The sequence below is a fragment of the Gymnoscopelus braueri genome (genome assembly GCF_963280865.1).
Source record: "Gymnoscopelus braueri genome assembly, chromosome: 18".
NCBI classification, from domain to species: Eukaryota; Metazoa; Chordata; class Actinopteri; order Myctophiformes; family Myctophidae; genus Gymnoscopelus; species Gymnoscopelus braueri.
In genome coordinates, this window is record NC_137618.1 from 14,258,898 (window position 1) to 14,285,967 (window position 27,070).

At 42.3% G+C, this 27,070-nt stretch overlaps 1 protein-coding gene across 3 annotated transcripts in view; it reads right to left on the reverse strand.

The window, feature by feature from the left end:
* adarb1b (adenosine deaminase RNA specific B1b) overlaps positions 1-27,070 on the reverse strand; it is a 190,627-nt gene that overhangs the window by 16,637 nt on the left and 146,920 nt on the right. For all 3 annotated transcript variants that reach the window (XM_080412741.1, XM_080412740.1, XM_080412739.1), the window contains exons 5-10: positions 16,843-16,917; positions 11,296-12,221; positions 7,814-7,928; positions 6,255-6,423; positions 5,128-5,279; positions 1,780-1,948 (exon numbers count right to left, since the gene is read on the reverse strand). In XM_080412741.1, the coding sequence (XP_080268867.1) occupies positions 1,780-1,948; positions 5,128-5,279; positions 6,255-6,423; positions 7,814-7,928; positions 11,296-12,221; positions 16,843-16,870 (1,559 nt within the window). In that variant the 5' untranslated portion in view covers positions 16,871-16,917. The remainder of the gene's footprint in view (positions 1-1,779; positions 1,949-5,127; positions 5,280-6,254; positions 6,424-7,813; positions 7,929-11,295; positions 12,222-16,842; positions 16,918-27,070) is intronic.

Below are 27,070 nucleotides of genomic sequence, written 5' to 3' on the forward strand. Positions count from 1 at the left end.
TCCTGTATTCCTCAAGTAAAATGCGAAGGAATTTGTCTCGGTAGCACCGACGCAGAGACATATTGACACCACAGTGTATAGTACAGTACAGATACACAAAAGACCAATGGGAGATTTACATGCGATTCAAAGGTAAAGCAGAAAGACAAATGATAGACAGAGGACTATAAATATAACTCTAGGAATATATAGTGAACATTCAGTCACTGTGTGTTCCGGTAGTAGATTCTGCCCATGTGAGCAGAAGAAGAAGAACAAGAAAGGGAGGAGGCAGAGGAAAGGAACAACGAAGAGTTATGGAGTGGTTTTATCGTCCATCAGGGCGAGTGGCGGTGTTGCCTTGAACATGGACACAAACTAAAGATCCTGGGAGGTGCTCCGGCGGTAAAAATGCCAGAGGGACTAAGGACCCATCAATTCAGCTGTCCCTGACATGGCCTGGATAAAATACGGACTTGAGTTTGACTTGGAGATTGATATCGCAAGGAGATAATGTGTCGCAGCATGAATAAAAAAAGAAAACCCAGGCGGAGACGGGTAAACAATATCTAAATGTGAAATGTGATTCCTGTGTTTGTAACTTGTTACTGTATGTTATGGTGACACCTCTTGTTTTGAGAGCTTTTAGGTGTCATTTTGTGAGCACCTGCAAACCTATTTTGGAGTTAGCATAATCTTCAATATCTACAAATAAGCTTAAAAAATCTAAACAAGAAAACAAACGATGTGTGGCTAAGCATTAATGAAATCCCTTGACAAGCCAAGTCCAGTTGTCTCACCTTTGATGGAATGGAACTGACTTCAGCTTCACTGAACTGATTTCACTTAAATACTTTCAATCTGGCGTCACTTTGCCTGGCATTATAGGCAAAAATGTGTCAGAAATAGTGGAAAAACTGTTTCATGTCAAGGACCCCCAAAATTATGTGTTTGGCCGCGGACCCCCAAGAAGCAAAGATTTGCGTAAAACATTTTAGCTTTAAAAAATATATATATTCAAAGCTTTGCAAAAGATTTCACGATTAAAAAAAAAAATAGCAGATCGTGCCACTCTATGAGCTTGCATATCTGCTATTTTTTGAATAACCAAAGTATAAAATGATGTGCTATATATACAGTATATAGCTCAAATCTAAAATGACACAGATGATTTCCCGGATTTAATGGGTTAAACTATATATTTCTATATACCGTACTTGGTTGGCCAGTTTCTCCAGGGGGTCTATAGACGAATCCACAGACGCGCTGCCTGTAGCTGCCTGTAGGCAGCCATTGCTGCGGTGTCGCGTCCGCGGAGCGTGGACACCGCAGCAATGGCTGCGCGCAGGGCAGCGCTCCGTGGATTCGTGTATACTTAGTGCCTTCCTAATTTCTCTCTACACCAAATGTCTTTGCTGAAAATAGACGATCTACTAGCTTGTATGTAGATCTGCTATTTTTGCGTTCATGTGGTTAAGTGGTTAACTCATTGAGTGCCATTAACGTGTTTCACGCTATGGCGCAACGTGCCAATGACGTGTTTGACGTGTTTTTGAAAAAATAGTTAAAAAAAAAAAAAAAAAAAAAAAAATTGAAAAACATGTTCAGAACCCAAGATATCATCATCTGAAGATTTGCAGCTCCATCCACTCCTTGTTTAACTTAGAACTGAAAAAGGCTGTATCTCGCTTCCTAAGCACTTTTTTTTTTACTTGGCAAAAAACTCTGGCACTGGGACAACATCATTCTGAAATAATTCTGGCAATTCTGGCACTCAATGAGTTAATGGAATTACTGTACCTTGCGATCTTGTCGCTGCAGGACATGGTGAGGAGCCTCTCTCCCTGCAGTACTCCATCCCAGGTCTGGATGGTGTTGCTGGACCTGACAGGAATGGTGCCCTCACCAGACTCTATCTTGGTCCGCAGTTGACCTCGTGCTTTCCGGTTGGGGTGCCTGTCCCCTTGGTCTGTGTGGGGCGACAAGGAAATAGGCATGTAACAATTTATCGTAAATCGATTAACCCATTAAGGCCTGAGGTTCCGATTCTATAAAATGGCTTCTGAATCCTAACCTTTTTTTGAAAAAACTTATGCTGCTATAATATCAGTGGTTCTCAATCTTTTTCATGTCAAGGAGCCCCAAAATGATATGTATTTGGCCACGGACCCCCATCTGAAAATGTTTTGTTCCAGGGACCCCCAGAAGCAAAGATTTGAGTTAAAAAAGTATAAAAGATTTGCGCACATTTTCACGATTTTTTCTCTCAAAATAGCAGATCTACAAGCTCATAGTGCGGCACTCGCGCTATGAGCTTGTACATCTGCTATTTTTGAATAGCCAAAGAAATCTAAAAATGACACACAGATGCGTTCCCGGTCTTAACACATTAACTGCCAAGACCGTAGTCCTACGGGCCGTTAAATCCAACTGTTAAGCGCCGAGACCGTAGCCCTACGGGCTGCGGTCTTTTCGCGCATGCGCGGTCCGGGTGCACTTTCGGAATTTTTTTGATCCACTTCCGTTTCCGGTTTGATGACAGGAAATAGAATTATTTGGGATCCGGTTTTCACGATCACGCCCGCCCTCGTTCTACAGACGAAACTGAAACTCAATTCTCTTCCTGTAGTTTTTTCTCCTCGCATTTCACTGTTTAACGTAATCCGCTCTAACTCAAACATGGATGCCCCGTTTGACACGTGGTTTTCACTGGGAGATACAGGGAGATCGCGCGGATGTAAACAGACTGTGTAGCGCTCAATCTTAAGGATTTTAACAAGATCTATGGCGACATGAAAAAAACAAAAAAACAACAAAAACACCTTGGCACTGGTGAGTACATTATGAGATTAGCCCTTGGCAGTGGATGTGTTAATGGGTTAATAAAACATTTATCGCGGTGCAAAAAATTGCCAAAAAATAATTGATAAAAAAAAGTTTTCAATACAATAGCAAATGAGTTTTCACTCATTTGCTATTGTATTGAAAAGAAGAAGTGAAGAAGAGAAGAAAATACTGGATTTGTGTAAGAGAAATAAAGAATAAAGAAGAAGCGAAGAAGAGAAGAAAATACTGGATTTGTGTAAGAGAAATAATATTTGTCTGGAAAATAATTTTGTGTTAAAGGAGAGATCGGGTCATTTTAGGTTGTATGTTTGATGTGTCGCTAATCACTCACCAACATACAAAGGAACGTTGAATAATTCCAGATCTGCCCCTGTTGTCCATTCTGCAGGCCCCTTGCAGCGGCATAATGGGAGAGTGTGTAAGAGTGAAAATCGCCTATTTGAACAAATGCAAAGTCTGTTTTTTTTCTCCTAGTACTCATCGTGGAGTCTCATGATACTCAAATATGCGCTGAATGTCCCTCATGAGCTACCGCTAATGCAGAAAGACATGACGCTGGTTGCTTGTTTCTCTCACAGAACCTGGCGTCTGTCTCTCCCATTACTCTCCCATTATGCCGCTGCAAGGGGTCTGCAGAATGGACAACAGGGGCAGATCTGGAATTATTCAACGTTCCTTTGTATGTTGGTGAGTGATTAGCGACACATCAAACATAAAACCTAAAATGACCGGATCTCTCGTATCGTGAACCTAGTACCGTGATTCGAATCGTATCGTGAGTTGAGTATATCGTCACATACCTACAAGGAAACAATTGTTGCAGCTGACATCAGGAATGATGCAAAACGGCAGAGACTCCAAACCACAGTCTTCAAAGTCGTCAAAAGCAAAGTTAGTCAAAAACACCCACTTTTCTTTTCCATAGGCACGAGCAATGTATTTATCACTACATTATCAATATATTTGTCTGTCTCACGAGTCAGCAGGCCCCCTATCTGTCCGCTGGCTAATTGAATGTGGCTGTTTCGTATTGAGTGTGTCATGTACAATGGAAAACAATGTGACAGACTAAAGAGGCTGGTTAACTCTTTACGACCGGGAACGCATCTGTGTGCCATTTTTAGATTTTGTTGGGCTATTCAAAAATAGCAGATATGCAAGCTCATAGCACGGCACCGAGTGCCGCGCTATGAGCTTGTAGATCTGCTATTTTTGAAAAATCCTGAAAAGTTTTTTTTGGCGGACATTTGTAACTCAAATCTTTGCTTCTGGCGGTTCGTGGAACTAAATATTTTACAAAAGTTCGCTTTAAAAAATATATAATCCAAGATTTTGCCACGAATTTTCACGATTTTTCAAAAATAGCAGATCTCTACAAGCTCATAGCGCGGCACTCGGTGGCGCACTATGAGCTTGTAGATCAGCTATTTTTTAATAGCCAAAGAAATCTAAAAATGACACACAAGATGCGTTCCCGGCCTTAATGGGTTAATCACACAGACAGGGAGGGAGAGGAGGGGGAGGAAGACTGATGGAGATGAGAAGGAGAGACACAAAACACACTAATTACTACAGCCTTGTTTAAATGTGTTTGCCATGTGCATTTGGATGTTGGGGGGGGGGGGAATTTCTAATTAAATGAAGCCGAGCATGAGAGGGAAACAAAAGTTAATTGAATAAAATAACCAGGTGTTGATACAGAGCTCGCAACGAGCGTGAGAATCAATTAAAAATATGTCAGCCGGTGCCGAGAAGGGGAGATGTGGGGGCTGGAATAATACGCTTTGTGTCACGAGCGTTACACGCTAATAAACACACACGTTAAGACTATCTGTTGCTTATAAGGTCGCAACCCGATTGGGTGAACAAAGTACACAGTCGATTCTTCAGTGTTGATTTAACTCCCGAGTCCATTTTTACATTCTTATCCACTTAAGCCCCTATGTACTTCGTTGAGAGACAAAAGAGAAAAAAACGCCTCACATCACGTGTTGTGAGCTTGCAGATCTGCTATTTTGGAAAATGTCCCCAAAATAAGGACGCCAGGGTTAAATGTGGCAAAATGTACTGCATTCACGTGTGTGTGTGTGTGTGTGTGTGTGTGTGTGTGTGTGTGTTGTTTCGAGTGTGTGGGACATCAAAAGAAACTGAAAAATATTTGTGCCCTTGTAATGTATTTTATAAATGTGGACTCAAATAAAGAAATTGATGTGTGTGTGTGTGTGTGTGTGTGTGTGTGTGTGTGTGTGTGTGCGTGTGCGTGTGCGCGCTTGCGTTCATGTTCACGACCACCCCCTGTACCTTCCACTCCAGCCTCATGTGGGGAGAAGATCCTGGCGTCTCCGCAGGGTGAGGTGCTGATGTAGAGATGGAACTGAACGTTGTCCTTTAACCTGTAGCCTTTCTTGTCACACCGCACAAATATGGACTTCCCATGGTCTTCTTTGTTGTTGCTGCGATAACAGCCAGAGTGGAGGGGGGAGAGTGTCAAATGAATGAGGATTATGTGCATGCACACGTGTACATAATGAATGTCATATATATTTTTTATATTTTGCTGATGCCTCTATCGAGAAATTATAACAGTGGCGCACATATCTCCACCAGGCCGGGTGACCTGCCCAAGAATAATGTGATGTCAGTTACCTACGACGTATCTATGAACTACTGTATGATTCCATATTTGGGTTTCCGTCCGTTTCAGTCCGTTCCCACGGCCACTAACTTTTAAAATTAAGGTAAAATTGACAGTACAGTATAATTTGTTTATTTTTTAACACATTGAGTGCCATAAACGGTCCGGACCGTTTTTGAGAAGCCATGCGTCATGTGCCATAAACGGTCCGGACCGTTTTTGGCCCATTTTTTAAAAATATATTTTTCCCACGTGGGGCGCTCTAACGAAACTTTGGGATCATCCAAGGAGTCTCTGAGAAGGAGAGGCCGGATGTGGATCCATGTCAAAAATGCTTCCGGTCGGCCGCTCCAATGTTATCTCCTTGACTAAAAGCTTAATAAGCTCCATTTCTTTTTAACGTGGTGGAAACGAGCCGTTTTCGATCGGCGATCACTCTGCAATGGAGGATCGCGTTAGGAATATTATTGTTCCAGGCGTTAGTCGGGACCCTCCGCCGTCTCGCACGCACGCTTTGTTTACATGCACTTCCGCGTCGGGGCTTCTACAGCACGAAACTTATCAACGTAAGTGGATGGAAGATACTGAACGTACCCTATTTGAATAAACCTCTGGCACATAATGTTAAAAAACTAGTTAAATGTTCCACTTGAATCAAGACATATAATGTGAGTAATCAGCAAAACACCTTTGAAAATAATTTTGCTCCCACATCCCTTTATATACGACTGTCCTACAACGCCATTCCCTCCATCCACCCACCCACCTGCCCACACGGTGACCGTTCACTGACCTGAGGAAGAACTCCAGCTGGCTGTAGAGGTATCTGATGAGGGAGCGTCTGGCGATGATCTCAGCGTGGCAGTCGTTGAGCGCCAGGCCGCGGTCACTCATGTATTCACCGTTGATGCACTTGGTTCCTGTGGAGACGCAGATGACCTGCGCTTCCTTCACATCTGTGCCTGAGGGGCAAAGAGGGAAGGGGGGGGACACGTGAGCGCACACACACACACACACACACACACACACACACACACACACACACACACACACACACACACACACACACACACACACACACACACACACACACACACACACACACACACACACACACACACACACACACACACACACACACACATCAATGAATGAATAAACGAATACAAATGGTGATTCTTGGGCCCTTAGGACTCTTCTTAATATGAAGCGTCCTGCCATCTAAGGACTTCTGATGGTCATAGTAAGACAAAGGTCTGGTAAAGTGCCAAAGTGATTAAAACTAAATTTACAGTAATTGCAACAACAATAACGGATCAAATTCTCAGACATCCACTGTGAGAATATGATTGTGGCGTATTTGTCACAGTATTACAGTAGCTTGCACCACTCACCACTGTATATTATGCAGTTCATTTAACACTAATTTTTTTGCAGTGCGCTTCTGTATTGTTTCTGCTCTCTGAAAAAAGTAATGAATTCTGCACATGTATGTCAACGAGACTGAATCTCAAACAGAATCTGAGTTTGTAGATAAAGAATCCCACACAGAGCACACTGAGACTCTATTTAGTACTGCTGTGTAAAAAGAACACATCTTGTACTCTTATTTGTCTCTCTTCGACATTTTCTGTAAAGCACTTTGGTCAACTGTTGTTTTTAAATGTGCTCTATAAATAAATTGGACAAGCTTTGGATAAATGGCAAATAACACGCAAGGCATCAAGTGAACCAGAGTTTGTGAATGTGCCATGTAATTGTTATAGAGGTCGTATCTAGGTGTTATGAATGCATTTTGAATCCGGGGATTGAAATAAAGTGTAACAGCATCTCAGAGGTTTTTGAAGCTACTAATGCCAGTTGACAAGTGGGCCGTGAATTCCAAGAGGTTTCTCTTCGCTCAAAGCTTTTCATGCAGGGCCTTAAGGCACCCTGGTGTGTCGTTTAGAGCCTATATAAACCTCGTGCGGTGGTGCTGGGAAGCAGTACAGTACAGTAGTTCATCTCGGCAGAAGAGAACTAACTGTTCATGAAGGTAGACGTACAAGACAAATAATACACCACAGCAAATGGTGTTGTTTTTTTTTGTGCTGCACTCCTCAAGACACAGCACAGTTCATTTTCTATGTTGACATTACAAAAATATGATTAATTACAATAAGTTGTGATTAACCTGAATGCTATTAACCTGTGAAGGTGTTTTTATTTTATTTTTGTTTGTACTGCCCTTATAAATACGATACAATAAACAGCACCTCGGTTATATAAGCTGAAAAAAAGAAAAAAGAGAAGGAGAGAAAAAAAGAAACAACACCGGCCTCTTCCTCCACTTCATGGGGTGACAATGTCTACCTGTTGTCATGACAACCCCGGCCAGGACTTTCCGTCGAGCGTGGGGGGAAGTGAAGTTGTCTGTCAGTTCGCTGAACTTGTCCACCACCAGACGGGAGACGGCATCAGCGAGGACCTGGAGAAAACAAACACACACACACACACAAAACACGCACACACAAAACACACACACACACGCACGCACACACACACACACACACACGCAAGCTTGTGTCAGCTTACAAACAGCGTGTGATGTTATCCACTCCTAGAGCACCATGTACCTGTCGCATGGTTCCACATTCAACCCCAAAATAGAGACAGCGTGTTAAAAAAACCAATAAAGTCAAACTGGGTGAACCCCCCCCCAAGGCACAGGCAGCCTTCAAGGTACATCTGGCCTTTCAAGCAAGCCTGATTTGTTTTGACATAATGACAACGATGACATCTCCTCACGTCTCACAGTGAATGGAAAACAGAGGCAGCAGTGCGGGGAGTACTCGCAGAGTGTTTCGTCTTCAACGAGACCCTTCTGCATGACACTCCAAAGACTATCCAACTCGCAAAAAAACTGGAGCCCCGGGTGAACTTCACACGTCTCTCCTTCTTTGGACAGCTGCCTTCCTCCCGTCGGCAGCTTTTTATCCACTGCTAATATGGTGGAAAATGACGACGACCAAGAGGAGAGACGACGGCTGAATGGCCACAAATTAAAGAGATTAGTCCAATATTACTTCCCTGCTACTTCAGAGTCACCCACTCGTAGCCGGTTCATTTGGCTCCCCAGTGCCCAAGGTTGTCTACGGCATAGAGATGGATGTAGGAATTGCTGTACTCTTGGGGCACTAAAAACCCCCCCACCATTGCTGTACTCTTGGGGCACTAAAAACCCCCCCACCATTGCTGTACTCTTGGGGCGAAAAAAAAAAAGGAAATAATAAAAATAAAAAAACCACCCCGTCAAAGAAAATAGAGGCATTTTTGATAGCAGTATAAAACCTACTATGTCAGGCACAGCCCTTTAGTGCTGTCCGCAAAGAGGCAATTTGTTTGTAAATGAGGACAATAATGATTTTCTTTTGGATGTTAAAGCATTTATGGATTGGCAATAGGGTTTTACAGTCATTAAGGGTGCAAGAATCTTGAATACTTTCAATTCATTCAAAGAAGAAAAACACCCAAATGGATGTTCTAGTTTTTTCATATTTTTTTTCACCCCTCCCACTGTGACAGCAGTGTTATATTTCTATCGTTTTTCCATTAGTCTCTTGCCAGATGGAGCCGGGCTGCACATAAATTAAATAAATATCAACCGACAGAGAATTAATAGAGCAATTAGTGGGGGCGCTATCATCCACACATGGTGCTCGTTGAATGAATCAGATGACAAGCGGAGAGGGAGAGTAAAGAAAGAAGAGAAAAAAAAGAGAAGGCTTTTGGGAGGGAACCGTTGACAGTGTGTCTTGGTGATTACCTTTGCTGGCTGCATTATCTCTCTTCACACAGCGGCATGTTTCTGACAGTCACCTCTACTGGGGCGTTAAAAGGCAGAAACCTGCCCTTATTCCCCATCCACACGAATCTGACTTGAATGACCTCCAATTTTAATGAAAACCTGCAGCAGTGGACTTTTGACAGCTAGCAGAATTTGGACCTTTCTGGAACCTCAAGGAAAAGGTCCAGGACAAGGGAATAGAAATATTCTAACTAACACCATTATAATTGAGCTCTAAACACACTGTATGAATGGCTACTGTCTAAATATCCCACCTCTGGTCCAATGTTTAGCATACAGTGGACCAAATAAAATGTCATCTGTCACACTTGATTGCTTAAGGCCAGGTCAGATTTGGCAACTATTCAAGTCGACAAAGGGTCTTGAAGGTGGTCGAATATTCAGTCATGTTTCAGTTTGTCGCTGACGGGGGGTGGGGGTCTTGAGCCGTGGAGGATAATTAACGCTGACCGTTGGCCTCAATGGGCTCCAGTCGGCCAATCTCTGATCAGGCTGAAAATCGTGGAAATTCTTACCAAGAGGGAGACAAGCTATTTCTAAATATATAGCTTAGAATGAAAAAAGGAGGATGGGTATCGATATTATAAAATATTATATTATATATAAAAACAGGGAGCTATTAATTCATATATTTGAGTGGGTATTGACACCTACTGTACACATTATATCTGTGAGATGTGTAAATAGATTGTTTAAGCAGATAATCCCTTCTATTTTTGCCATCTATCTATAGCTTTTAAACTTTCACTGTAAACTTTGCTCTGATATTAATTTTCAATTACTGTTCCATGCCCAGTAATGACTGACTTATGAATGTTCCAGTGAGGGTTTTTATGAGGGCAGAATTTGGAAAAAGTCAAAGCAACATTATGACATACAGAAGAATTCAGGATAAAAAACTAAAAAAAACTAAAAAATATCAATAAGGGATAAATACTCCTAGTGAAAACGTTTTGGTCCTTAAGACTTTCTAACTAACCAACTTTAACTGCATTGTTTGACAAAGCACATTCAACTAGTTTATTTTTTAGTCTAGTCTAGTCATGAACTAGTCGTGCTTTAAAATTCAATATTCCAATCATTTCAATTTGCACAAACTTGGTGCAGGATCCTTCCAAAATAGAGGGCGTATTTCAATAGCCTTTCTGTCTATTAGAAACAGCAAGAGCATTTGGAATTGCCCAGCTACTGAAGAATGCCACTATAGACGAATCTCTCAAGAGCGCCGCCTGTAGCTGCGGTGTCGCGGAGTGCGGAGCGGCAGCCGCTTGACACCGCGGTTATGTTTGCCGCTCTGTGGATTCGTCTATACATTTAATAATCCAGTTTAGTAAGCTGTGTTCTGACCTCATGTAAGTTAAAGTTATACAATGCAGAATCCCAAATAACGATTTTTAGCAACCTCTGCTGGTCACTACCGTCACTGCATACAATTTCCGTAATCCTCGATTACCCAGAATTCCATTCGTTTTCACCGGAAGCCGGAAGCGTTTCAAAAAGCGATCTTTTAATTGTTTTATACTATCTACGGATCGTTTCTCTTAGCCAGTGGAGCATTAGTTACCATGAGCTGTGCTTTCTTTTTCTGTTCTTTTTCGATCTTCCAATCCTACATTATCTTAACATCAGCGTGAGGTTCCTTTTTGTTATAGCGCGGTAGTTCCTGGCCAAACAGGAAACCGTTGCGGTAGTTCCTGGGGACGTCGGCCACGACGTCATGACGTTGGCCAGGAACGTCATTTCCCCGGGAAAGTCCCCCCAGTCCACTTTCAATAGAAAATATATAAATAAAAGGCTTCCGGGGGTGAAATTCACGGAGTGTGTGTTGTGAAACTTTTGCCACTCGCAAAAGATATACAATTTAACTTTAGTTTTGTTGAAAACGTTACCTAGTATTACTTTAAACTACTACTACTGCTACTAATACTACACTACTACAACTAATAATAATAATAATAATAACAAAATATTGTTGAAGATGTGTTACCTGTGGTAGGTGGAGCTGCAGTCCCTCGCTGGGTATGGGCTGGCGGGACGGCGTCTGGTCTAGCTGCATGTTGAAGAGCGCCGACAGGGCAGCCTGAGCTGCCCGGGCCTTGGCCAGTTTCTTGTTGCGCCCTGACCCCTCAAATGTCTGCGAGTCCACCGACACCGACATCACAAAATTCTTGGCGTGACTCTCGCCGCTCTCCGACACAAAGTCGTATTTGAGGCCCGGCCGGAGCTCGTTAAGGATCATGACGGGGTTCTTGCCACTGGTGGGGGAGCTGAAGGAGGACGGAGGGGGCAACGGGGCCTGGACGAGGTTACTGCCGGGGGCCGCGGGGAGGGGGTACTCCCCTAGCGAGTTTAAGGAGCTGCTACCGTTGGAGCCCAGGTAGAAAGAGTCCTCTGTGGCGGCGGGCGTCTCAAAGCCGTTGAAAAGCATGTCGGGGAAGTCGGCCTGATCGGACGTGAAGTCCGTGTTGACGGTCAGCGTTCGGCCCATGGCCAGGTGCGCCTCGGAGGCGTTGGGGAACTGGACGAAGGAGCGCAGCGCCTTCTCGGCCGCGTTCAGCTTGGCCTTCTTCTTCGTGGGGCCGGTGCCCTCGAACAGCTGGCCGTTGACCTCCACGGTCATGACGAAGACCGGCGCGTGGACCGGTCCCGTCTGAGACAGCAGCTTGTACTGGAGCCCCGGTTTGATCTCGTTCAGCTGCATCAGCGCGTTTTTGGGCAGGACGGGCCCGGGCGTTTTCTTACGTTTCTTGGCCCGGAATTTGGTGTGCGCGTGGCCATTGTTGCCCTCCTCCAGGGGGCGTTTGCGGCTGCCTCCGCCACTGCCGTTGGGGAGCTGCTCGGCCACAGCACCCCCCTCTTTGGAGGACACGTTGTCCAGGTTTCGGTTTTCCTTAACGTCGGCGCTGCTCGAACCTGCGGTGCCCAGAAAGAGTAACTTACAACGCCTTCGTTGCAGGATCTTGTAAATGCAAAATTTATAGATTCCCTTATCACTCTTTGGAACTGAACCAGTGATTTGTGTTCCTTTAGCGCTGCAAGAGAAGCTGAACTTTTGTTTGACGCCACGCATCAAAACTATTCAAAGCAAATAAATGGCAGGGATCACGTCTCTAAAGAATGGCTGGCATTATAAAACAATAGCAAAAACACCTACTTATCGAAAAAGAAACGGTGGGCTCTGAGAAGTTTAACCTCATTCAAAACATTGAATTTAAAATGTCTGGAGTATCTACTGAACAGGATGGCAAATACTGTAACTTACTTTCATGTTAACCGAGAATAGACAACATTATGTGATGACAAATACAGCTAAGAATCAGGCACTCCATATGAAGAATTTCATTCCAAAACAATAATAACCCTTAAAAGATAATTATCACAGAATCTAGATACGTTTATCATTACATTTCCATTCATTTCTCCTACAGTTCTGAGAGCAAAATACTATGACAAAAATTTTATATGTATCTTAAATTGATTAATTGAATAATTTCATATATTTTCTTTCTATCAATAGTTAGCTGTTTCACTTTATAAGAGGTGGATATTTCATTTAAACATGGAGGTATTTCATTTTGAAGTGAACCTCTTCATATGAGCTTAATGATAGAAGCACGTGTCATGCAGGGTTGTTTTGTTTTCTAAGGGTTAGAGGAGAAAGTGTGAAAGGTTTTGAGAGGGAAAATTGTAATGGTGCTATATGTTGTTATACTGTAGGCTTCTCATGCACACACACACGCACACACACACACACACACACACACACACACACACACACACACACACACACACACACACACACACACACACACACACACACACACACACACACACACACACACACACACACACACACACACACACACACACAGTTCTGACGGCTGTCAAGAATCCTCCTCCTTATTAATTCGGTCGGTATCCTTATTTTCTATGGTTTTCTCCGATCTCGTCTCAATAGCCTAGAGAGCAAGGAGCTGGATTTAAAGCATCCATGATGTTTGGAATTGCTGTCCTGGTATATTCTCAGGAACACATATCACCAGGTCCAGTTACCAAAGTGGATGGAATATTGGCAAAAATTTTCATTTATAACATCCTTCAGCAAAGGCTTGATAGGTTACTCCTTGCGGTGCTCGGGAGAAAGAGAAGCCGCAGTGTGCATGAGTGGGGCTCGTAGTTTGGGGACAGGAGGGAGTGCAGGGGGAGTGCAAGGAGGGGCGGAGGAGCTGAGGACCAGGCAGACAGGAGAATAACATCAAAGACATGAGGCACTTCACCCAGTGCAGGATCCTAAGGTTCAACCGGCGATGGGGATGCAAGGTTCAAACGTGCTCTTAAACCCATTTATAGATTATGTTTTGAGAAGGATAAAGTTGATATCAGTTTATTTTTTTCCCCTAATGAGCCATTCACGAGGACCGCCAACCCCCCCGAGGAGCTCATAACATCAGACAACGTAATCTTTTAGTTTACAAAATGCATAAACATGCATCTACATTACAGTATCATCTGCGTACTGTACTACCCACTGACATGTCCCAGGGCAAGACAAAAAGTATTACATCTGTCATACACGTCTCCGCGTTCAAGAATATAAATTGTGTCTTTAGTCACTTTAAGCACTTCTTTTCACATGACGTGCAATATCCTTAGGCATGTTCATGCACTGTGCCGAGTCATCTTGAGACTGTCTTGCAGATGATAGCAATGCGAAGGGACAAGGGAAGGAGCACAGTCATGCACGAGACTGGCCAGCCAAGAAGAACTTTTCTAAATGGAAATTAGTACATTATTGGAAGTTGCAATGTAGGCAAAAGTGCTGTAAGGATATTGGATACTGTGAGATTAATTGAGTAGTTTTGGCCATAATAAAAAGAAGTGAACATCCCAGGACAGAATGATACAAATCAAATAAAGGACATAGATAATTTCTTCGCTTTGATTATTTATCTTTAAAAAAAGATTTTAAAAGATCATGCAAGCGGACATCCTCTCACACAAAGAATACTAGAGGTTGTCTTATTTCTGTCCTGGGGTAAAATACAGCATGAAGTAGTGGAGTTTTTGCCGTTTACACGAACACAAATACATACTGCTCTTCAACACAAACCACTTTAGCTACAGGTAGCTCTTGGCTAGTAGGGAGTATCAAATGATGATTAATACTCCATTTAAAATACATATAAACAAACAAACACCGGCATGCCATGCACAGAAACATGTACTGAGGATTACAAAAGGAAAGAACACAAAGTTAAGAGTCAATATGTAAATGTATTATTAATAAATATATATATATTTTTTATAATTACTGGTACTCTAAGTTTAACATTCTGCTCCAGTCAGTAAAGGTTATGTGGTCTCCATCCCTTTAAAAGTAACCATAAGTTCTTTCCATTTGAGCTGTAATTTTTTTTAATGTAGAAGTAGCCTGTGTGTCACGTTTTTTAAGATGGTGGATAGCTCATGTTGGAGCATTATTCAACCAATGCCCGCTTATGAACTGGTCTCTGCTACATGACCATGTCTCACATCTGTACATCACACAGTTCCAAGCTGTGCATAATTATACTTTAACAAAAGCAATGGAAGCAAATGAGCTTTGGTTTAAGCTCTGGCATTGAAAATGTGGAGTGAGACAGCAAACATGTTACCATGGCAAAGTTTGTGTAATCATAATGTGTTACCTACACAGAACTAATGCTTTCCATATGCTGGTATCAAATCAAATTATCACATTTCTAGAGCCCTGATTGTGTTCTTAGCTTTGTTTTGGGCTCACTGCTCACAAAGACGGGGGAAAAAAGAGACTGCCTTTGAAAGACATAACACATAAGGAGTAATATTCACCCCTGGGCTCTCTGGGAAATGTTGGCTTCACACTGTTACTTGTCTTCCGTTAGAAAGACAGTACGCAAGTGACATTACAATGACAACTGTTCTGTTTTTTCATTTCAGGTTGGGCACTGGCAGCCCGGTTTGAATGTGAGTTCAGAACGGTGAAGCTGTGAAAGGTAAGAGATTCATTCATATCCCGTCTGACTCCTTCTGCTCCATTGCTGAATTCTGCCAAGACATCTAATTAAAGTTGAATTGAACGGAGGAGAGGAGAATTTGAAAATTAAAGTGGAGGTACAGTATCTGTGGGAATATGACCTGAAGCTTTTGAGGTGGAATGATTTGTTTCCCCTTACAAAGTTTTATCACACTTGGCGTGTGCTTGTATAAGTGTAGGTATACGTGCCTTTGTGTGTGTGTGTGTGTGTGTACTGTATGTGTGTCCGCGTGCATGCGCATGCGCATGCGCATGCGCATGCATGTCCATGCGCATGCGTGCGTGTGTGTGACTGTGGTTCAGGTTAGGATACACCAAATAGCTCACAGCCATGCTCCTGCACAGACAGGGAGGGGACACATTGATGAACAGACAATGAGCACAATGCACCAGATGACACAAAACATAGACACAAAACTATGTTTTCTTACTAAAAAGGTACAACCAGTACATGCAGAGTTTCAGATTTTGGATTAGAATTTGGATACTTATCAAAACTTAATTATTAACACCATCAACAGATATTTTCATAAACTTTAAAAAGGTAGGGTAAGTGCTTTTCTTTGGTTAAAAAAAGTGTTAAATAGCTCTATGTTCTGATAGTATTCATTGCTATAGAGCGTTTGTTCAGTTCGCCATGTCTCTCCAGCTCTTTAATAAACAGACAATGCATTTTCAGGTCAGGATACCAATTTTATCCAATCAGGATAGAGAACTCAGGATATAGATTAAACAGGTGGAATTGGAAGAGATTATACAAATAAATGAGCAGACAAAATTGTAACTGGAACACTATAAAACTTGGGCGGGACCTCTGTTACTGAACAAACACACTATAGCAATGAGTACTATTAGAATATAGTGCTTTAACCTTTTAACAAAAAACTTTTTGTTTTGACCAGAAAACATCACTTACCCTACCTTTAAGTAAAAGCTACACAACAACATCCGCAGTGTTAATGTAACCACTTTATCCCCCGGTGTCCCTATTTTGGACATGTCATTATAGGCCATAATAACATTTCAAACATTTTTTAAAAATGTAGGAAAATAGCAGATCTACAAGCTCACACAACGTGAGCTTGTAGATCTGTAAGATGTGCCACATTTCACATGTGCTTGTTAGATGTGCCACGTTTCAGCTCAGCGATGTGTCTTTTTTTACACAGCAAAAAAAGAGTGTTGATGTCAGCAACTTTATCCCTGGCATATCATTATAGGTGATAAATGACACCAAATCTTTTTTTATTTGATTTGTGTTAATACTGCATTATCATGGGGGAGAGAGAGAGAGAGAGAGAGAGAGAGGGACCTAGTGATTGGGGGAACAGACAGACATGCATACATACAGAGAAATAGATCCCTTGCTCCTCGAGGGGAAACTCGTTGAAGAAGAAGAAGTCAAGGCAGACAGACAGACAGACAGACAGACAGACAGACAGACAGACAGACAGACGAACGAATGAAGAGTCCACTCACTCATGTTCTCCTCCTCGTCCACGTCCATGGTGAAGGGCTTGTGCTGACCGGGGAGCAGCCTGGCTCCCACTCCACCTGGACAGCAGAGGACAGACAGGAGGACGATGGGTTAAATGTGGGCGGTCAGGCACACTACAGTACATGCACACCGGTGGTGTAAAGTAACTAAGTAAATTTACTCAAGTGCTGTACTAAATTGTACTAAAAGTAAATTTTGAATTCCGGACTTCTACATTGCAGTATTGATACTTTTGCTTAAGTAAAACATTTGAGTACTTTTTCCACCACTGATGCACACTCACACGCGCATCTGCGCACGCGTCGCAAAGGGTCTGAGCTCATGCACACACAAACAGACTTTCAATGGGCCCCCCCCCCCCCCACACACACACACACACACCGCACAGACTTTGATGAATATATATAATCAGGGGTTGAGAGAACTCAAGGTGAGAGTGTGGGCCATGGCTGACAGGCCCCTAATGACAGGAGAAGTCTTTAGTGACTTTAATATCCCTACAGATTAGACCTAATTTCCCACCTGGTGCTGGGAGGTAGGTATACAGCTAGTGACACTACAGAGTCACTACGCTGCTCAGTAGACATACGCACGCGATGGCTGGTTCTTCGCTTGCGAATATCATAAGGAGGAGTTTAGAGTTTGGGGTCCTTTTGCTTTGCTTTGAGGCAGGCACGTTAACGTCCGTATAAGCCAATCCTTTTCTGGCAACTGGTGCACTTGAATTCCTGGCCTGATGCACACACACACACACACACAGACACACACACACACACACTTTCATTTCCACAAGCTCACAACACGTTGCGATTCGACACCTTGTGAGCTTGTAGATCTGCTATTTTCGCAATTCATTGTGCGTCAGAATATAGGGCTTAAGCGGTTAATTTATACTACGTCTTACAACGGAGTTGCACGCCGAAACTAGCCGATCGTCAAGCACACAACGCCGAACGCCATGACTACTACTACTGCTACTACTGACGACGGAGTAGAAATCAGGCTATATATACATTCCACCACGGGCTTATTCCCACCAACATTTCGAGATCCAGAGAATGCTCTTTCATACATAAAACAGTTGACAGCCCTTAAATGAATATGTGCTCCCTATATAATTTTTTTTTTGTTGGGGTTTTAATTTTCCAGTCATTAATTTCTCAACTGGATTTTAAGATCGTGGGCCATTGTTCAATGTGATATGATGTGATAGTGACTGAGCAATATGGCCATCAGTTAGGCCATGTACGTCTATAGTGTATGTGAAATATGAGGGGTATAATGTGTGTCATTATATGCATGGGGACTGATCACTTAACACTATTACTGCCTAACAAAGCCCCAAATATGAGAGAAAGACGGAAACAAATGAATCAGAGAGAAACGGAGATAGAGAAAGGCAGAGAGGAGGAGAGAAAGAATGAGAGAGAGAGAGAGAGAGACAGAGAGATGACATTATGATATGAAGCAGATTGTGCTGATTCTACCTCTCTTTCTCTCTCTCTGCCTTTCCTCGGCGGGCCATTCCTCTGCGAGACACTTTCTTAAGCTAAACTAAATGGGCTAATTAATCTAGGCTAATGGTGGGTGACAGCAAATATGCTAGCACAATTATCACCCTATTAACCCATTGAGACCTGGAACGCATCTGTGTCACTTTAGATGTCTTTGGCTATTCAAAAATAGCAGATATACAAGCTCATAGCGCGGCACCGAGTGCCGCGCTATGAGCTTGTAGATCTGCTATTTTTGAAAAAAATCTTGAAAAAAAAATCTTGAAAGAAAATGTTTTAGTTTTTTTTTTCAAAATGTTTCAAAATTTCAAAACTTTCAAAAAACCTCAGGTCTTAAAGGGTTAAAGATTCATATTCCAGGCCATAATTGAAAATGAAAAGGTGGGGTGTTTGGGAGGGGACGACGGGGTGGGAGTGAGTCCAAGACGGCGTGGGAGATGAGGGTAATTTGTCTCAGGTATAGCGGCAGCCAAACTTTCCTGGCCTTTTACCTGGCCTCCCTCCCTCCCTCCCCCCTCGCCGCACACCTCGGCAGCCATGCGGCGCTACATCTCCTCCTCGCAAGGCTGGTTTTGCACTAAATATCGTCTTAGCCGGCGGCTCCGGTGCCGAAATTTGCCACTTTTCGACGCGGTAACCCGCCTGTCAGTTTTGATTTTTGGACGGTGGGGCCGCGCCTCGGTCATGAATATCTAAGTATCTCTGAGAGCATGTTCCAATCTATTGGGCGGGGGGCTGCATTGAGAATTCATGAAAGATAAGAAACAATCAAAGTGTGTTGTGTGTCGAGTGGCTGTCTATGAATTGGCTGTTTGTGTGAATTTCATAAACCTTGGGACTCTTGAAACCTGTCTTAACCCATCGAGACCTGGAACGCATCTGTGTCACTTTAGATTTCTTTGGCTATTCGAAAATAGCAGATCTACAAGCTCGTAGCGCGGCACCGAGTGCCGCGCTACGAGCTTGTAGATCTGCTATTTTTTTGTTTATTGTGAAAAAATATTTTCCAGATTTTTTTCAAAAAACTGTTAGGATTTAGAAAACATTTTTAAGAATCGTCTCAGGTCTTAAAGGGTTAACCCATCATATAATTACAATATATAGTGTCGTTGTAAGCATTCTTTTAATCCATTAAGAGCGGGAAAGCATCTGTGTCATTTTAGATTTCTTTGGCTATTCAAAAATAGGAGATATACGTACTGTACAAGCTCATAGCGCAAATCTTTGAAAAATACATATTTTTAAAGCAACATTTTTAAGTCCCAATATTTGCTTCGGGGGGTCCCTGGAACAGAAATATTTTGAGATGTGGGTCTGCGGCCAAATACATATCATTGTGGTGGTCCTTGACATTTTTTACAGTTGGAGCACCACTGATATATCAACATACTGTTAGGATTTAGAAAACATTTTTAAATATGTATTTGGCCGCGGACCCCCCCCCATCATAAAATGTTTTGTTCCAGGGACCCCCCAAAAGCAATGATTTGAGTAAAAAAAAATCACTTTAAAAAAATGTATATATTCAAAGATTTGCACACATTTTCACGATTTTTTCAAAAATAGCAGATCTATAAGCTCATAGCGCTATATGAGCTTGTATATCGGCTATTTTTAAATTGCCAAAGAAATCTAAAAATGACAAAGTTGCCGTTCCCGGATTGAATGGGTTAAGGACCAACTTTGACTACAGTGACGGATCAGATCAATTTGCATTGGGTAACGTCTCTGGTCAAAGTTGCTCTGCGAACACACCGTACATATACAACAGCACTGTTCTGCACCAGCGTGAGAGGAAATAACTCTCCATGCCAGGAGGTGGTAGTCGTCTACATGTGTCATCTATAAAAGAAGAAAACTGGAAGATCGAGCATCATTTGGGAAAACAAAAAACAAACAAGAGTGAGCATTTTCACGCCACTCTGAATCCTGTTCATATGGTCTCCTATAAGCTCGGAATACCCAATTGAGAATATGTCTCGCGTAAATCTACAACTGACAATGGCATTGTCTGCTCTGGGCCTTTTACATTAAATAGTAATACAGCGACAGACACAAGAGGCTATCTCAGAACCAGTGTTGATTTCGTCGACTACCTTTTTTCACTGCCAAAAACTAAATAAAAACAAAGCTATGATGACTAAAACTATGACTAAATATATTGACAATTTCGTCAACAAATAAAAACTAGACTAAAATGTTAGAGAGAGACTAGTGGAGAAGAGATCCAGTAGAACTAAAAGACAAGTCATTTTATGTGCGGTTGCGCTAGGGTGTGCATGCTGAAAATAGCAGATCTACAAGCTCACAACGCGTCGCGCTGCGACGCGTTGTGAGCTTGTAGATCGGCTATTTTCAGCATGCAACAGAGTGTAAAATCAGCCATTACGACGCCATCAAGGCACCGCCACAATACACTTTAGTCGACTAAATCAACTGTAGATTTAGTCTAGATTTATAATCTTATGATATTTTGTCGACAAAAACTAAAACATTTCAGATGACTAAAACATGACTAAAACTAAATGAAATTTTATTCAAAAGACTATGACTAAAACTGAATCAAAATTTGCTGTCAAAATCAACACAACTCAGAACCTACGCTGAGAGCTGGACTTAAATGAAACCTCAAAATGTAAGAAATTATGTGCTTGCTTATTTACAGGGGGAAGCTTATGGAGGCTTTCCTCCATAAGCCATTGTAATATCTATAATTATGCAACCTGTCCCTGAAACCTGTAGAGCAATTTACCAGGTTTTAAAAGAGAAATACCTAAAAAGGAACATGAGTGATTTGTTTTGCTTTTCGGATGCTATGAGTCTCTGTTCATAGCGTTTGAAGCAGTGCACTACTTGGAAAGTGACAAAATGGTTGGCTAAATGACTACAAGTCATCAAGGGTCTCGTATATCAAAAACAGCCTCCATTGGTATTCTATTGTATTTTCTCATTTTCCAGGGCTCTGACGCAAGGGGAAGAGTGGAAGCAAGTAGCCAGGAAGGACCCGATCATGACACTGTCCCCAAAAAAAGATGGAGACGACAAGACCCTGATCTACAACAGGCCCGGGTGCCACGCAACCGCTAATGTAACAAGACAAGCCGAGCAGCACAGAGAGGACCTTTGCCGTTACTTCAATTCTGATGTCAGAGCGGTGCCTTTTCAGTGGGACAAGATATAGGCAATCAGTCTGTGATTTAGTTTGTCCTCCCTGTTCTATTGATTTTGAGTTCCCTGTAACCTCCACGAGAATAAAAAAGCATTCAGACGCTACCATGGCTGCATGTCCGCTTGTGTTTGTAGTGTTGTAATTATATTCAAGTGGAAGTATTTATTTGTTACAAAGTCATACATTTACTATAATTGATACAACTTCCTTACGTTGCTCCAATTAATACATTGCCATGGATTGCTACAACTTTACTATTCACTGATTCTGTAGTAGCCGACTTTGTAAATCTAAAAGTAGTCCAAGTTGTTCTGTGTCTTTAATAACAAAAACGTGTGAATGAGCTTATAACAACCAAATGTTAAGGAAGTGAAAATGAGTGAATAGTGTTTTTTCTTATTTTTTTCTTCTTTAACCACATAAACCATCTATAATTAGTTAACTAATACTTATATTACCGAGGTCGACTCTATATCTGGTACGCTTTTTTTCCCCTCTACACCAAACCTCAAAAATAGCAGATCTATAAGGTCACAACGGCGTCACAGCTAGGGTTCAAGGGGTAACAATATACATCCATTACACACTACATAATAATAATAATGTTAACTCTCTCAGTGCCACGCCCCGAGATATCCCGAGTTTTTCCCGAGTACCCTCAGTGCCAGCACGAGAAATCCCGAGTTTTTACTTTTGACTGTGGTCGCGCTATGCTGTTTATTTTTCATGATCACTTTCGCTTCCTGACTCCTTCAGACTCATTGGGTTCCGGTTTCATGACGCAGATTCCGTTTCCGGTTCTCATTTTTTTCCCGCGATCATTTTCGGCCAGAATAGGGAAAGTCACGGTTTTTCACACGTTATAAAAAACAAACGGAGAGGTCCACGTCTACTCTCTTTGGTCTGGGTGACGATCAGTCATCGTAGTCGTGTATCACATCGTAATTTAGCCCGATCAACGATTGTCAAAAATGTCAACATCCGGTTATGACCGGATATGACGTGAGCCTGTTTGGGAGGGGGCGAGTGAGCCAGCGAGATCATCAATGTGTCGATGTGTTGCTCTCTACTGGTAGAACTGTATTATGGGTTTAAAAACCCAATCAGATCATTTATTTGAATGAAAAATTTAAAAATAAAAAAAAACGCAAATTGCTGGCACTGGGGGAGTACTTTATGAAAATACTCTTGGCACTGAAAGAGTTAATAATAATACTAATAATAATAATAGTGTCCCCTTAATTCCGGTTAACATTGAAAAACGAGGCTCTCAAAACCCAATCACAACAGTTTTACGCTTGAGCAAATCATGCGTCCTGAGAAATGCACTGTATATGAACTCTGATAGCGTTCCAGTAAGTGACCCTTTCCAGACACGCACGGCTGGGCTGACGCAGGGTTTTTTTCCGATGCCGTGGGCTTCCCACTATCTCCCACCACATGCATAAATGATACCGCATCATCAAGCGGTGTGAGAGGGGGGCCTTGTTTGAGGTAATTCAAAGTTTGGGTGTAGGACGGAGGACAGGTGGGCATGGGGAGACCGACGAGAGAGAAAATGAAAAACCCCTCAAATTCAATCTGGACAGCGAGAGGGACTGAGGGGAAATAAGGTGGTTTTGATTTGTCTCTTATCCCTCGCCCCCCCCCCCCACACTGTGACGGAGAGATAGAGCATCGGCAACGCGCGGCCGACGGACCAGGAAAGGTGGGCGTGTGGGGGTACGGGAAAGTGTGGGGGTACGGGAGAGTGGAGGTGAGTGGGAAAGAGATAGAAGAAAAAAAAATGCAATCCTATTCCAAGTAAAAGAAAGAATATCATTATCTCCTCTAACCCACTAAGACCGGGAACGCATCTGTGTGTCATCTTTAGATTTCTTTTGGCTAATTCAAATATAGCAGATATACAAGCTCATAGCGCGGCACCGAGTGCCGCGCCATGAGCTTGTAGATCTGCTATTTTTGAAAAATCGTGAAAATGTGTGGCAAAATCTTGGATTTTATGTTTTAAAGCGAACATTTGTAAAATGCTTAGTTCCAGGAACCTCCAGAAGCAAAGATTTGAGTTACAAATGCCAAAAAAAAGAAAAAAATATCAAATATTTGCACAACTTTTCATGATTTTCAAAAATAGCAGATCTACAAGCTCAAGCTCACTCGGTGCCGCGCTATGAGCTTGTAGATCTGCCATTTTTGAATAGCCCAACGTGATCTAAAAAGGACACACAGATGCGTTCCCGGTCTTAAAGAGCTAAAACAGCAGGCGGTGTACAGAGCTGCCCTTGAAGGACAGTGGGGGGGGGGGGGGGGGGGGGGGGGGGGGATTTTTTTTCCGCTCCAGGGCCCCCCGAGGGGAAGGGCCACACCAAGCTAACGAAGGAGATCTGAATTTCTGATGGATTCCGTATAACAGCCTGTATGAAAGCCTGTCTTATATTGAAAGTGAAGGGCAAACTTTCAAGAATTCAAAGTCTGGAAACATGTAAAACTGTAAAAATCGTGGTGTGCACAGCACAGCGTCACTGTCAGCCTGCGTCGAGTTACCGGACTTGTTATGAAGTTCTAGAGTAAAACTTGAGGAAAAGGTAGATGGACACAGCGAGGGGTAGGAGCCCAGAATACATCAACAAGCTTCAAGTTCTGCAGGTGTAAAGGTGAAACATTTCCACACAAAGCATTTCAACTGATGACAAGAAGCTGATTTTTTGACCCATTGTGATTCAAGTTTGTAGGCTCAATGGTCCAATATTCCATGTCACGCACACGCACACGCACACACACACACACACACACACAACAATCCTGAGTTTTAGTTGAAACGGACCCTTATGGGTCAGTTTTTACAATCTTAGAGAGAAATGAACACTGTGTATTTTACTGTGTACCATAAGCTTTTGGGCTCTGCTCAAAAGTTTGCTCAGGTCAGTGGTTCTCAACCTTTTTTAAGTCAAGGACCCCCAAATTCATATGTATTTGCCGTGGACCCCCCATCTGAAAATGTTTTGTGCCAGGGACCCCCAGAAGAGATGATTTGTATAAAAAATAATGAAATGATTCAAAACACTTTTCAAGATTTTTCAAAAATGTTCAAAAATAGCAGATGTACAAGCTTGCAGCGCAGCACGAAGTGACGCGCTGCGAGCTTGTATATCTGCTATTTTTAAAATAGCCACGGTAACAAATTTAGCTGGGGACCCCATGGAAACCTTCCAAGGACCCCTAGGGGTCCCTGGACCCCATTTTGAGAACCAATTGCTTAGGTGATACCAGGCTACAGCATGCAGGCAGGACCCAACTTTACAAACACCTTTTCTTTTATTCATGGGTTTATTTGGGTTGACTGTTAAGGGTGATTTACAGTTAGTTGCGTACTGAAATAGCAGAAGTACAAGCTCACAACATCGCGACATAAGCTTGAAGATCTGCTATTTTTGGTGGAATAAATCAAGCATTAGTGTTCATGAACAATTTTTTTATAGCTACATTACAGGTACAGTAGATACAATGTGTCTTCCACTAGTGTTGTAAGCGATTCATAACAACTGCCACAGTTAGATTTGTCTGGGGTATGATTCATCTGTGATTAAATGTCAAATAATGTACATTATTAATTGTTCAGTACTGCGCTCCCTATTGATGTTCTTGTACAGGAAATACCAAAAAAAATGTTGGAAGTCCAATATATTTGTAATTGATCCCAATGACATGGTAATTGCCCCACTGACATTTATGATTGATGTTGATTAGTCCCCTGACAAGATGAGGGCCTCTGACTGACTCGTCTCATTTTAAAGTCAGGTCAGGTGCATTGTACTGTAAGTGGTAAGGACACGTCATTTCAACAAAAAGGTTCTTTTATTTTATAGGTCATCAGAAACTTTTTTTTTTTGCTTCCACGGCACTCAGCTTCTCCCAACTTTTAATTTGAGGAATGTACCGGTGGTCACACTATGTGTGAACCAGGGTAATTGAAAACAAGCCTCTTATTGCAAGGATGTTACTGTGTAACTCTAACAAAATGTAAAATATGATTAAAGCTAGAGGAAAAGAAATAATGAGAAAAGAAAAGAAAAGAAAAGAAAAGAAAAGAAAAGGAACATTTATGACTCCAAAGGGACATTAATCTTGTGTTCCAGTTGGATGCCATGGCTTGGTTGTTAAAGCTGGTCTAAACATTCACTTGAACATGTCCCACCTTAACCAGTGTCTGCAGAGTGTCAGTGACACGGCTGCCTTATACTCAAGGCCCATTATAGGGAAAATATAACTTCTTGGTCACCCAGATTACATTAATAGCACATTCAGAAGGTGAATGCCTCCTGCTTTGAACGTGGGCCATGGAGCCATGCTGCTGTCACTGGACCTATAGCAGTGGTTCTCAAAGTGGGGTCCGGGGACCCCCAGGGGTCCTTGAGGGAGTTCCAGGGGGTCCCCAGCTAAATGATAGATAGTTAGGAACCAAATGGACCCTTATGGGTCTGTAACTCCGAGAGTGTAAAAATGGAAAAATGAAAAAAATCTGAGTGTAAAAATGGAACCAAATTAACATTGATTTTACAATATAAATTGGGGTCCCAGAGATAGAAATGCCATTAAATGGGGGTCCGTAGCCCTAATGCATGTCAAACTGGGGGTCCTTGAAATTAAAATGGTTGAAAATCACTGCTAGAGAGCCGTAAAAATCTTCTCTTATGGGGGGCCTTGGCATATATTTCCAAATGGGGGTCCGCGGGCTAATAAGTGTCAATTTGGGGGTCCTTGACATGAAAACGTTGGGGAGAAACTTGGAAAACAGCGTAAGACTTTTCTCCTCCTTCCTTCCTCACTGACACACACGCACAAACACACACAAACGAGCATAGCATGCTTCAGCTCCTCAAGCCCAGCCTCATACAGTATGAATCCCCACAATCTTACACACAGCAAAAGAAGACATGTGTTTTCTTTCTGTAATAGAAAGCCAGTTGTAGCAGGTGTGTTGCACTATTGCTACAAATACGATGCACAAAACCCACAATAACAATAGAGAGCAGTGTCTCTGAGGGAAATAATCCAATACATCAACATTGGCCAAACTGTACGTACGCCCAGAGATGTGGACTCAAAAGTACAGATATCTGAGAGTTTCACGTTTCACCGATAGATACACCCTGTGGTTTCTGTGATAACTCTGGCGTTCTGAATCATCCACGATGCTGTAACTCGCCTGAATAATGGCATCTATCACCTGTGAACATTGACGTGAATTCTGCATATGCCTTGGTGCAGAATTCTATCTCCACGGATCCATATGTATAATATTGCTGGATCCCCCCCGGAAGCAGTGGCAGATCTGACATTAATGGGGATGTGACGGTTTGCTTTCATTTAACTTCTGCTCACGTATGCATTTGTCAGGTTTATTAGCTTTTGTTTATTTCTTTGCTTGTTGATTTTGAGGTGGGATGTTTTATACGCCGGCTGTTTTTTAATACCTACAACATACATCTGTAAGGTATGTTTTGTCCGCTTTCTATGTTGACACAT